Genomic DNA, 14,074 nt, shown 5'->3' with positions numbered 1-14,074 from the left:
TGAAAATGCACTTCTGAATGCGTCTCTGTCCCCACCACATTTCAAACCAAACTGACGCCCATGGTCTATGATGTCATAGTAGTGGTTAATGTAGGCTTAAATATACATTTCTTCTGGCACAATCGTTTTTTAAATAGTGAGGACCTCATTATAGATTTTTAATTACTAATGAAAGAGTGTCCATTTATAAACAGATTTACAATTAAACAGTGTTTACACCAGTAGTTATATACAGTATCATGCTCTCCTGATATTTATTCTTGATCTGTAGCATGACAGCTTGACTGCATCTGGATATGCGTAGTTCCCACATTACCTGAAAAACAATGAAAGAAAACACAACAAATATTACTTTGCAGAATTAATAAAACAGAAGCATAAATGGCCTACTACTTCTGGCGAGATTCTGAAGTGCACATTCAGTGGACACTTTACTATCCCATGAGGCCACTGGAGAGGATTTGTAAATAGCTGTGAAGTAGATGATGGAAGGTCACATGACATGACAAATGTAGTGGAATCGTACTACAATATAGAGAACATACCTTTGTTTTTTAACAGTAACAAAGTAAGTACCTATTAAAAAGAAATACCCACTCACAGAGTAGCCTTTTGGAGTGATTTTGGAGGCAGCCCATTGTTGGTCAGATGATGTCAACATGGCTGCTTTTGGGGGGGCTTTTTGTTTCGATTAAAAAGAGCTAATAAAAAAAAGTACAAATGAATAAATGGCCTAAATAAATTAATTTAAAAATAAAACCATTGAAAATAAATCGCTTACTAACAGATATATGTGTGTGTAGGCTATACAGAATATTATATTTATCTGCATGTTATTTGATCGTTAACTATCATTGGAGAATTTGGAAACCTTTTAAAGGTTTCTGAAGTAGGCTATTGATTCTTTATAATCTCTTTGATACTCCAGATGTAATTTTCTCTAGACATAATCGTGTATAGCCTACTGATCTTATCATGTAAATGAAATAGGCTAGTCTGGTCAATAAGGTATACTGATTTGTTATTTGGTTAGCTTGGGTAGGCTATCTTTATATTCATGTACGCAGGTTAATGAAATATGTCATCAGAGGTTTTACCGCTCTGATTACGTGTTTGTCTCTCTCTCTCTATGTGTGTGTGTGTGTGTGTGAGAGAGAGAGAGAGAGAGAGAGAGAGAGAGCGAGTGAGTGAGAGAAAGAGAAGTGTGCATTTCCTTCACTCCCTCCGTACTCGTTCTCACTATACACGTCGTCTCCGTGATATTTGTCAGCAGAACACGCGTGCTCCGTTACCAAGACAATCGCGGATCACGAGGCTCGTCGTTCCGTCCCCGCGTCTCCCGTTACCGGAGTTTCGGGAATGTCGAATCCCAGGAAAGACTTTGACGTGAAACAGATCTTGCGCATCCGCTGGCGATGGTTCGGCCACCCCACATCTCCTCCATCTCCCGGTAACCAGCCTTCGGGAGACCTCTTCAGCAGCGGCAGCAGCAGCGGTGGAAGCAGCCGGGGGACCGGAGGCTCCTCATCCGGCGGTGATCAGCCCTCTCTCGGCGGCTGCATTAACTCCAACCCCGTCGCCGGTGCTAGTTCGAGTAACGGCAACTCTTCCTCCAACATAAACAACAATCGAAAGTTTGGTGATTCATGTCCAAATAGCGGGCACTCCGCAGCTGCAGCAGCAACGGTGGTAGTTAGTGCCTCCTCGTGTCCTCGGTCCATGAGCCAGCAGGAGTGCCGGAGCTCCCCGCCGGCGCCTTGGGTCTTCCCGGCACACTCGCGCTCCAGCGAGAGCCTGGAGCCGCTCGTGCAGCAGCAGAAGCAGAAGCAGAAGCAGAAGCAGCAGTCCACGCGTATAAAAGACGCCCCTGCCCCTGGAGACGAGGAGAACAATAATAACGTAGAGTCTGACTCCAGCTCGTGCAGGTATGGGAAGCATCACTGGTGTGGTTCCTGTTGAGCATAGCAGGGCGCTTGTACTAAGCTGGTACCACTTCAGAACAGATGTATTGCCAGCTGTTTTCTATTAAGATTAAACTGTTACCACGTGCCCTCCCTTTTGTTTCCTCACACTCTCTGTTTGTGATAAATAGGCTAGTGCATATGGTATAGTCAAATATTTAACTGAATGACGAAAACAAATATTGCTTTTTATTACAAAATGTTTAAACTATTGAACACTGCTAGTAGGTAGCAGTGTGCTTGCATTAATTGCTTTCATTAATGTGGATTGCATTACAATTATCTGTTAGTACATTCCTTTTACCCTTTAAAATGTGGAATTTATTTAGAATCATATAAATAGTATAGTAGCTTACAGTCTGTGTATTGCATGAATTGTACAGTTATATTTGATGCTGGAGAAATTGTCATGATGTTCAGTATCCACTGCAGGGCCCTAAAATATAAATTTAACACAAAATATATGGGCAGTTGGTATGAATTTTTTGGGGGAAGCTGATACAGTATGTTCAGCGTTATGCCAAAATCGTTTAAGAATAATGCAAGATTTCATTAACTCATTAACTGAGAAATTGCATAAAAATATTTTTACTTAAAACATTTGATTTGTCAAATCGCAGGAAAATGTGATGAACTATTGATGACTAAAATGATGATTTGAAATAGTGAAAATGCAAATGGTGCCAGTTATTGGAAAAACTGCACCACACCTCTGGTTTATGATGATGAATTGACATATTTCAAAAATTATCACATATATCTTATTGTTTGGCTCTTGAGATACCTCGGGTGTGGTGTTAGTCTCTGATGATGAACCTCTGATTAAAAAAAAAAAAACTGTCCTGATGTATCTTTTTCATGATCATAAATGGTGACCAAAGATGTCAAACCTCAAAAAAGGTTGCTAAAGTACGGTAAAAGTCTAACTCTTGCATGTTATATTCCAAGTCTTCTGAAGCCAAACAAAAGTGAGAAACAAGGCAAATTTAAGTTATAATCTACTGCTAACCTTCTCATCCAACACTGTCTCATGATCAATTCGCATGTATTTTACGAGGTGGCTAATTCGTATTAATTCGTACAACCTTACTCCTACGATTTTGTACGATTTGTCTAGACCCCAGTGATGGGTAGGTTTAGGGGCGGGGTTAGGTGTAGGTCATTCGTACAAATTCATACGAATTGTGCAACTCTTTAAATACGTACGATTTAGCACAAATCGTATGAATTTGTACGACCTATCATTCATAATCATTCATAAATTCATAATTTTCTTCATTAAAAAGGTTTAGAATTTCTCCATTTGTTTTCCACCACAGAAAGAAAGCAACATGAGAATTCAGAAACATTGACAACATTTTGGTATTTTTGGTAAACTGTCAATGTGTGACAAAGAGATTTTAAACCGTGCTGCTTTTGTTGCATCAATACAACATGAAAAGCCATTATCATACGTTTGATCCATTAGCTCACTTGCTGTACATATAGTAAAGCGATTATGATGTAACTTCCACTACACTTTTGCCTCAGTGAGTAAGTGATATGTACATAAACTGTGCGTAATTTTCACAGATCTTTAGTGTGATGAACAGTTGTGAGTGTTTTATGTGAGAATTTGATAGATCAAAACAGAAAACAGACTTGTGAGGTGTTGCAATGCTTTATGGGATTGCAGAATCTTACTGTACATGCTTTATTTGACTGAAAAGAGACTGTGTACTGTATGTGCAAGCATGTTTGGCTTCCTGATCTGATAACCCATTCTTGGGCTTGACGACTCATTTTGTGTCTGACGATGGTAATGGCCTGTAAATATGTGCCAGCAGCAGTGTAGACTTACTAGCCAATGTGAGTGGGTATGTTTACTAGGGTTTTTTGAGAGAGCGAAGGATGTGGGTCTGTCAGTGTGTTGAAGCTCTAAAAGGCACTTAGTCATTCATCACCTTGGAGACGGTAGATTGAACCTATTGCTTCTGCTCCGTACAGTTCATACCAGGAAGAGACAACTACACAAACACATGCACACACGCAAAAAACTGAATCTGAAATCCATGAGAACTGTCACTTCACACTGTTATACATAAAAAAAATTGCACTCAGAAACTAGATGACAATTTCACATGCAGTTGCAAAGAAATGGAAAGAAACAGTTTGATTTAAACATGCAATAAAAAAAAGGAAATATTTTCTTGTAAAGATTAGATTACCAATACATGCAGTACGATGTGATTTTTATTTATTTTTTGTCCTCCAAAAGTACTTTAGTGAAAATGGCCCCTCCTTATACTGTTCATAACATTCAATAAAGACATATGCATTTGCCCTGGACTGCCACCTCATTGTTATTTCAAACAGAAGGTTTGTTATAGTTGAAGCACAAATAGATAGTGACTATTTGAGGATTCAAGTGTGACTCTATAAGCCTCCAAGCCCTGGGGCTGTTTATGACTTACAAGAAAGCAAGAGAGTGATGGAAGGAGAGAGAGAGAGACAGGAAGATGAAGAGAACTGTCTTGCCGACTGAAAACTGCAATTACAATGTTGAGATAATGGGGCAAAGCATCTGATATCCGTTGAGCATTCAAATCAGGGCTCTCCCTCTCTTATCTCTGCTTCCAGCTCATACTTCCATGTATGTCGGCACGCATACATACGCATACATTTATTCTATGGAACAGTGGAGAGCAAGAGAGATTTATTTTGTGTCGTTAAATTCAGCATTTTATGTCTGGATTTGAGAAAGAAGGTTTTTTTTTTTTTTTTGCATATTTATCAAGTACAAAAAAAATGCATTACCTAAAATTAGATAATAAAACTAATATTTGTTACCTCAAAGGGAAATTTCTGACATTATTTATTAACAATATTATGTTGTTCCAAACTCAAAAGACTTTTATTTTTCTTTAGAACACAAATTAAGGCATTTTTTATATTCTTTCATCATTTTTAAACATCTGTTAAAAGTCAGTGCAACCAATTTTTCAAGAAGCTTCAAGAAGTACTTAAAGACATCATAAAAGTAATCTGCTTGAATCAAGCATGATCATGATTTAGCTTTGGTTACACTTCAAGAAAACACAGTGAACTTCTGTTTAACATTTTGATGTGTTTTTATATGTGTGTTGATCAGTGTTTTGAATAGAAGTATTGATTTAAGGACAAACTTGCGTTTCCCACACCACTATGATCAGGTGATTTCTTAACTGCTGTTTTCTTATTGATGACATTTTGTTGCATGTATTTTGTTTTTAAAGGGGTAATATGCGATTTCAAGTTTTACTTCCTCTTTGGAGTGTTACAAGCTGTTTGTGAATAGATAAGATCCCTAAAAATGCAAAGACTAAAGTCTCAAACCCAAAGAGATATTCTTTATAAAAGTCAAGACTGGTCCACACCCTCCTAAAACACCTTGTTTAAACACGCCACCACATCTACGTCATGATGTGGGAAGATTTGCATAACGCCACCCAAATGTTCACATAAAGAAAGAAAGTGTACATTTATTGTTGCTGCCATCGCTCCCGCCATGTCGTGGAGACGCTGTGTGTTTTGTTGCAAAAGCGAAAATACTTTGTTTGGCCTTCCAAAAGAGGACACAACTAAAAATCAGTGGTTAAGTTGTATTTACAACACTGTTCCAGAACAGTTCAACCCAAATATTCGAGTGTGTGCAGCACATTTTATGGAGGACTGTTTTCCTGAACCTGGGAGAGTCGATTACAGTGCAGACTGTTCTGACTCACAGTCTGTAAGAATGTTTTCATTCAATGTTTTCAAGAATTTGCCACTGATGATTCAAACGCAAGTTTTGAGAAGTGTAGAGTTGCGCTTTTTGTTTTGTCATTTCTCAGATCACAAATGCATACGGGTGTTATGTTTTCACGGCGTAATGCAATGCATAAAAAATCATTATAATCCGTAATTACATACCCACTAGATGCAACAAATGCCTCATTTATTATGGGTTTTATTGGTTTTGTCTCGTCACTCGGCACATGGAAACATGGACATGGCATCACAGTATGGTAAGAGGCGTAACATTTTCTTCAAACGCCTGAGGTATTCGGACAATCACAACGCACTGGATAGCTGGTCTTGCTTTTCAGAATGATGAACTTTGAAAAAATTGATGCATTTCAGAAAGGAAGGGCATAGAGGAGCAACAATAATGAATAGTATGTGGAATTTTTTGAACCACACTTTTCTTAAACCACACACATTTCATTACACCAATTACACAAAATGTTCTTATTAGCAACATCATATGTCCCCTTTAAGAGGAAAGTGCACACCACATATTTATATATTTAGCTTGGGCGGCATCAGCAGGTTTGCTGACTGTATACTGTTTATTATTATTATTTTTATTGGTATTGTTTTTAATTTATTTCTGAAAAAAAGAAAAAAGAAATTTGCTCTAAGTATATTTGGGAAGTTTAACTTGAATCTAATTGTGCAAATACTATTGTTAACTACACCTAAAAATAGGGTCGGAGTAACACAAAAACTAACCCAAACAATGGATTATGTTTGACCCAAGAGTTGGGTTAAAAAAACTAACAAACAATGCTTCACACTTGTGTGTGTCTAGAACTTTCAGAACACTGATGAAAAATTTAATAATGGAAAACAATTATAATATGTCAGTCATTCAGCAGATTTTTTTTTCTTGTTTGTACTTATGAGAGTCCTGGACCCCTTAACCCTCCCTCAATTTGAACCCGCAAAACAGTGTTGCCCTTAAAAGTCTCAAGAGCTAGAAAAGAGCTTTTGGATTTATGGATAAAGGCATGGAGCAGAATGGATTTATAAATGCTATTTTTATAGCAGCTCTATCAGACAGGTTACAACTTGTTTCTTGTGTGTGTCATAATTGAGTTGGCTGGTTGGGAATTTAATTGATAATTTAGACAGCTTGACTTTAATTGCACACATGACACCATTTTCCCTTTCCTCATCCTTATCTTTCCTTTTACTCTTTCTTTACCATTTTTATTCTCCTTCTTTGGCGTTCTATGTCTCCTTATTTGCATGAAGCTGTCAATATGAATCTGTGGTTATGTGGAATAAGACACAGAGTCTTGTAAGATGCTGTTCGAAATGCGTTTACATAATTAATTAATGTTCACCAGATTTTTTTAGAGTGTAAAATTCCTCTTTTTGCCTCTCCATCTGATATATTCCTTCATTCCCATCTGAATTGGTCTACAGAGGCTTAAAGCTGATCCACATCTCCAAATGGTGTCGTAATCTCAGCTCAAATCCATTCTGAAATGACAGCAGATATCAGTGGAGCTCATTATAGCCTGGAAACTATCTCTCTTACCTTTAACCTCAACTGAAGTGATCAGATGTGAATATGCATATATTAACTATTCATTTTAAAGGACTGAATGTCAGATCTTTTAACAGCATGAGGTTTAGAAAATAGATTAGAATACTCATAAAATGTGAAAGAGATGGAGATGTAGAGACAGAGTCTTAAGCTTAAAGGCACATGGAAACTAACAATGGCATAGAGACTGAAATACTGAAGTGATTAAGGAAAAGAGCCAGAGGGTGAGAAAGAAGGAATTCTGAAAAGTATAACATTGTGTGCAGTGTGCAGAAAGGAAAGAATGAAAGACAGAAACAGTGTTGGAGAAGCTACTTTGAAATTGTAGTTTCCCTATATAAACCCTACTCAACTTGCAGTGAACTTGCATTAGTACATTTAAAGGAAGCCATATTTCATAATAATCAAATACAAAATACATTTTATAAAGTTTAATAAACAAAAACTAATTAAAATGTTTCTGAAGCTATAAGGAAAAAAATTTGGATGACAGCATTAAACTTCTAGAAGTTAGATTTTAGTGAATTTTTGCCTTGGTTTGTTCCAATTCACTGAAACAAAGTAACTGTTGGTCTGTTTTTCGGTCAAATGTATTTGTTTTCTAGTTTATGTAGTGTTTTCTTGATAAATACAACTAATAAAATGATAAAAAATGCAAAATCCTACAACTTGAAATTGTTGAAAACAATAGCATGTTGGTTTAGTGAATTAGTTCATTTAATCAGTTCACATACTGTCACAGTGTCTGGTTTGTGTTCCCTGGGTATCCACTAGATGTCCTCCTTCCCCACGGTGTCTGTCACTTAATGAACCACATTCCCCACGTTCTCTGTCTTATCATTGCACTCAGCTGTCACTGGTCATTAATCATTGCACTCAGTCAATTCCCCATTAGCGTTAGATGCTGTTTTAATGAATCCATTCATGTAAATCACAATTAACTTTTTTTCCAATCTTTTATTAATATGAATCATCCACGCTAATCGATTCACTAATGAACCAATCCAATGCTATATGAGAGGGAGAAGTGGTAAGAAGAGCATTTTTAATTATTGCCTTACAGAAGAACCTATTTGATTATTGCATTACAGTATTGCATGTGAAAACAATGTGATTTAAAACACCAGTGTAGAGCTTTAAGATTTTTACAATAGTACTGTATCTGTTGGCCTGGTACTAAAAATCATTTTAATGGAGTAGCGTCACTACTTTTATTTACTGTTACTCCCCAACATTTGACAAAAAAGAACAGAGAAAGAGAAAGACTGGAAATAAGGAGGTTATTCTATGAAAAGGAAACTGAGGGAGTAGGTAATAGAGTGCAAATATGAATGGACGAGAGCCCACTGGGGATGTTCAGGAACTGGCAGGTGTTTATCTGACTTTTTGAGATAACTTGCTGCCTCTTTCCTGTGTGTTTGCGCTCGTGCAGGGGCTTGTGTGATGTTTACTTTGTTAGGTTGTGTTTTGAGGATTGGGAATTTGCCTGTGTGTTTGCTGTGTTTGAGATAGAAGTGTGTATATGTTTTATGTTGCCTGTAGTCTGTTTTCATATGAGACTAAACAATTTTGGCATTGAGAAGAGCCAGAGGCTGAAAACCTGCTACCCATAACTTACTAAATCACTTAAGAGAGGGAATCTCTGCAGTTCATCTCTGCATTTCATTCTTCCTACTGTCTGCTTCTCTTGCTTTCAAACTTCCTGTATTAAAGAACAGTTTACCCAAAATCAAAAATTGAGTCCAGGGCTCTATCCTGGAGAAAACCTGGACAAACTCTGCATTAATTGAAAGTTAAAAGACGCTAGCTTCGATATTTGACCAATGTTTTGATAAAACATTGTTGCAGTGACAGTTATTTAGTAATTTATGTCAGGAGTGCAAAATAATAAATCCGTATTATGCCACATTTTGAATAGAAATTCAACTCATTCACCACTCATTCATATTCAGTCACGTCAGCAGCGGTTTTCACAGACTCACTGAACAGCGTCAATAAGGATTTATAGACCAAAGATACATATCTGCGGAGATATATGGATATATTTACTGATGTTTACTTCATATTTCTTCAGACCGAATTGTAATTTCTATTCATTTTCCACTGATTTACGCGATCTGATGATAAATGGCCTCTCCCAAGTGAGCTGTGTGAGTCTGCAGTCCTGTGTGGTCGCGCTGTGGCTCAGACAGACTCTGATTGGTCCTTCGCCTTGTCAATCTTTAGAGTGTCATAACCGGACACCGTCACAGCGTATCACATGGTTCCTGTACACTTCCTGGTTGTTATCTGCCCATAACAACACTGATACACCTCTGTACACACGAAATATCCGAATAATAAACCCGCGATTACGATAGTAAAGCTTGGTATGAGATTTTCTTGAGATCTGGGGCATTTTTATAAAAAAATATTAAAAATGTAAATCTGAAATGCTAACTTGTGCAGCGATGTAAAAGGCTATAAATAGCATATTTTTACAACAGTAAACGACCAAATTCGACCCGTGATCGCAAAAGGATGTTATTACAAACACTCGATCGGGGTTTAAAGTGAGTTTTGAGTAAAAGTGTACTAATAATTTCATAAATTGTCTGATGTAGCTTTATGCTAATGTTAGCTTTAATGCTACTAATAGCAGGTGCATTTCTTCTTCATAATGCATTTCTGTCACAATAATTCACGTAAGGTCGTAAGAAAATGTTTTGTTGTATTTTTATAGTAAGACTTTTGATAAATAAGGGGTAAATGCATACTGAGACTGAAGTGAGATTGGAGCTTGGTGGCCTTGTAAAGCTTGAAATACCACAACAAAGGCTAATAAAGGTGGAATAAAAACAAAAGAATAATGCTAAAAGAATAATGCGGATAATGTGTCATATCTGGCGGAGGTGTGAAAGACTCATTTTGTGAGAACAATAGAATCATGAATGGGGGAGTATTCAGAGCCAAAAACACAGACAGAGCACACAGGAGTGTTTACATGTGAGATCTTACAGAGATGACAAGTGCCATTAATCAATCAGATTAGCCTTCTCTAAAAACACACATGACACGGCCTTAGAAAATATTTAATAAAATTCACAGTTTTACAGATTAGATTATGAAATTTCAATTGAAGCTTTGGTAGACTTGTGGCTTTAGCTACACTGTGTTTCTAAACTCATATCCTACATCAACATTTTTTTAATACATTTAAAAAATGTTTTTAATATTTTTATTTTTGTTTTTATGTTTGAGCTTATATATCTCTATTATCATAACAGTCTGAGTAATTCTGATTTCTGAACATTAAACTTTGAAGTGTCAGCTTTGTGAACAAATGTTGATTATATCTAGTCAGAAAGAATTCTGAGCAGAAACGTCATTTCTGTCTCGATGCCAAAAAATGGGGGGTGACTGGTAAGGGGTTAAAGCGTCATGGCAGACCATTGAAGTCGACTAATCAATTAGTCGGTGCAACCCCTAGTATATAATACAGTGGTGTATGCCATGCCTCATCTTTTTCGTTTTTATTATCGTTTTATGTAAGATAGTTTGTCATTGTAGCCTAATGTTTTATTATTGTTTTGCTTTTTAATTAAAGAAACAATATTTCCATCTTTTGTTTTATTCTTAAAAAGTGAAAGGTGTATAGATATAAGCAAAATAGACAATTATCTTTTCTTGTAAAACGTGACACCAATCTCACGAATTCGAAATTGAAAGTGAAACTGCATGAAGCCCGTCTTATGACACAGCAAAAGAGGAATTCCCCTTCACAAAATTCAAATCACAAATAAGAATGGGTTGAATTTTTAACACTTTCGTTACCATGTAACTAAACTATGATAAAAGTTTCTCAGCATGCATTGATTCAGCCCATGTTGTAGTAAAAATAAATAAAAAAATTTGCAACCAAATTATGTGCTTGTGTGAACAACTGAGAAAGTTAGTCACAAAAAAGCGAGAAGTGGGAAGAATGAGTCTAGAGTAGAGCTGCAACTAACGATTATTTTTTCTGTCGACTAATCTAACGATTTTTTTTTTTTGATTAGTCGACTACTGTAACGATTATTTTTATTACAATAAATAATTAATCTAATGTTCTTTATTTTATTAACTAATGAATCCTTTGGATAACTTTACAAAAAAATATAAGTACAACTTATTGGGAATTACAACTAATATAATATTTCAACCTTTATTCATGTTCAACCAATGTGGTTGAAATTTTTACAGTATACAAAAAATAAAGAGGCAAAGAAAATTATTTTACTATGGTAAATATGAGTTTACGATAGCGTTTATAATTAAACCACAGTAGCCACAAATTTACAGTTGTCTGAGATGTCATGAAATGTTCTTTAGCATCACAAACCATAAAATGTAGTCAGGGTTCTGCTATGGTTTAGCATGGTCCAGAGATCTGGAGCTGATTCGGGGTAGTTCGGTGGTTTGTGACTGTTGTCTCGTGGCGTGCTGTCTTTTAAGGGGCCGTTCACATATTCACAGGTTCGTTATTTTCAATGTAGGCGCGCAGTATGCGCGCTCATAATGGAAGCGATGCGGTCACGACGCGCACGCAAAAACAGGCACATCTGCACCGTGTCGAGTCAAAACCATCTCAACTTTTCAGAATGCCGCAAGCGCACCGCGGGTCATGTGACAAGAACTAACCAAACAGCTTCATCCTTTCCCGTAACAACGTTGAAAGCTCAGCTAAGAGGAAGGAACAGCTGATCTTAGCTGTATATGGATTGCCATTTTGAAATAAATTTAGTAGCAGAGCTACTGCAATCGATTTTTAGTGCTGCAAATCCATTTATCCTTTGCTGAAATTTCCGCGTCTTCATGGAGAGCACGTCATGGTTGCTTAGCAACAGCAGATGCCCCAGGGGCGCAACTGCCGAGCGCTTTGGAAAGAAGGAGAAAGCAGTGGCCTAGCATTTTCCACGCGTTTTTCAGGCGCGATATGTGAACGGCCCCTAACGCGTGTTCGAAACCCACACCAACACAGACTGACTTTATTTTTTATTTTATCCTTAATTCAGCCGCTACGGCTGATCATACCAATAACTTGTAATCTTTACAAGAATATCAGAATCATGCAATAAGCAAGTAAGCGTTTATTAGACACTTAATATCACATCAGTTTATGTTTTTAGAAACGCCGAATCTGCTGCGGTCGTTCCATCACATCTGCAGCAGAGACCTGAACCAGGAAGTTGGTCACCAGATCACACGGTAACCAGTTAAACTGTAACATCGGAGAGCGCCAGGATGTTTTCCTCTGAGGTCCTCGTGCATCGCATTTGTGCTGCCGTGGTACACCATATCGGTTTTGCAAACAAAGGGCCATTTTATTTGGCCTCTGTTTAAAGTATTCCCATACTTTTGATAACAGTGGTCTCTGTTTTTGTGATAGAATGCAACTTTCTCCATTCCCAGTATGCCATTACGCGAGATGTAAACAGTGTGACGCATTTCACGCACGTCGACATATTTTTGTAGTCGACGTAATCGATGACGTCGACGCGTCGTTGCAGCACTAGTCTAGAGCCCTGTATTCATTTACTTACCTTCATGTCATCCAAATCCCACATGGCTTTCCCTCTGTGAAACTTGAACTGAGGGATTTTAATAAGGCTCTTATTCAGTGTTGTTGTACTTGAGATTGAACTACAACATCATGGATGGATTGTTTGTCTGAAAACGCGAATGAACTAAAAAATTCACTGAAACGTGTATGTGTTTTTCCAAATTTTTTTCTTTTTGTAGAATTTAGCATTTTTTAGTTTTATTTTGTGTCTTCTTGCTAAATACAGCTAATTTACAGCTATAATTAGGGTAACAGCATTCAGCTTTACACACTACGACTGTTTTGAAAACAAGTCAAGATATAAACATCAGCGTGTTATTTTATTGAATCAGTTTGTTGAGATTAATGTAAACCAGTCAGTTTTAACTCTTTGCCAACCTCTTGTTTACCAGACCAACTGAACTGACACACTATAACAAAAAGATTTTTCTAGGTATGTTTTGTGTATTTTTTATGCTGCTTTAAATAAAACCAATAACTATAAAACATTATAAATCCTACAAATGAGTTAGAAAATAATGAGTTGGGAACAACAGGATGTTGTTTTAGTGTATCAGTTTTTTTTATCTGCTTGATAAACAAGAATCATCCACACAAATTTTTTAAAACTATAACATTATATAGGCTACTATTGTGTCTCTGGACCAGAGCACACTGTGTTTGCAATAAGAAGATTTCATGTGAGACTAACGCTCAACTTGGAATCATTACTGGAAAGCGTATTTACACTTACTGTACGTCTTCATAACGACTTGTCTTGACTTAGACTCGACCCTCTTCTGATCTCTGATCTTCTTCTGGTCTCTTCTCAGATTTAACCTGCAGAATTGAATCCGCTGGTCCTGACTACAGTGCTACTCTTTTCCTTTTCCATACAACAGAAGTGATTATTGGCATAAAAAACTAATTACGGACAAAAAAAAACCCAATAAAAAACTGGTCCATTTGGATTTAGTGTATATGAAACCATACGATAACTATTTTAAGAGACAAAATTTAATAATTATTATCTGACATAGCTATTAAATCTCCATGAAAACGCTTCCCTATTAAATTTTTTCCATCTCTCTCAATCTTTCCCTAGGGTACTTAATAGACTAGGTTTCTACACTCATCTGACTGCAAGACTTTAATTGCTTGAGAGCTTAAATATACTCTCTCTCTCTTGTCGTCTCACCATCTGCCTTCTTTTCAATT

The 14,074-nt window shown here is 36.8% G+C and overlaps 1 protein-coding gene and 1 long non-coding RNA gene across 3 annotated transcripts in view; one reads left to right on the top strand and one right to left on the bottom strand.

Moving 5' to 3' along the window:
* LOC132143531 (kelch-like protein 5) overlaps positions 1 to 14,074 on the top strand; it is a 90,340-nt gene that overhangs the window by 31,893 nt on the left and 44,373 nt on the right. The window contains exon 1 of one of the 2 annotated variants that reach the window (XM_059553827.1): positions 1,063 to 1,925. The exons of the other annotated variant lie outside the window; for it this stretch is intronic. Coding sequence (XP_059409810.1) covers positions 1,360 to 1,925 — 566 coding nt within the window. The 5' untranslated portion in view covers positions 1,063 to 1,359. Of the gene's footprint in view, positions 1 to 1,062; positions 1,926 to 14,074 lie in introns of those variants that run through there. 2 annotated transcript variants of the gene reach the window in all.
* LOC132143533 (uncharacterized) lies at positions 142 to 1,402 on the bottom strand. Its single transcript, XR_009434256.1, has 2 exons — positions 1,293 to 1,402; positions 142 to 316 (listed from the first exon to the last, which is right to left on the bottom strand). It is a non-coding gene; the product is annotated as an uncharacterized LOC132143533 (long non-coding RNA).

This window comes from Carassius carassius, chromosome 7 (assembly GCF_963082965.1).
Source record: "Carassius carassius chromosome 7, fCarCar2.1, whole genome shotgun sequence".
Classification (NCBI taxonomy): Eukaryota; Metazoa; Chordata; class Actinopteri; order Cypriniformes; family Cyprinidae; genus Carassius; species Carassius carassius.
The sequence above is the reverse complement of the archived record's forward strand: the minus strand, read 5'-3'. Positions and strand labels throughout refer to the sequence as shown.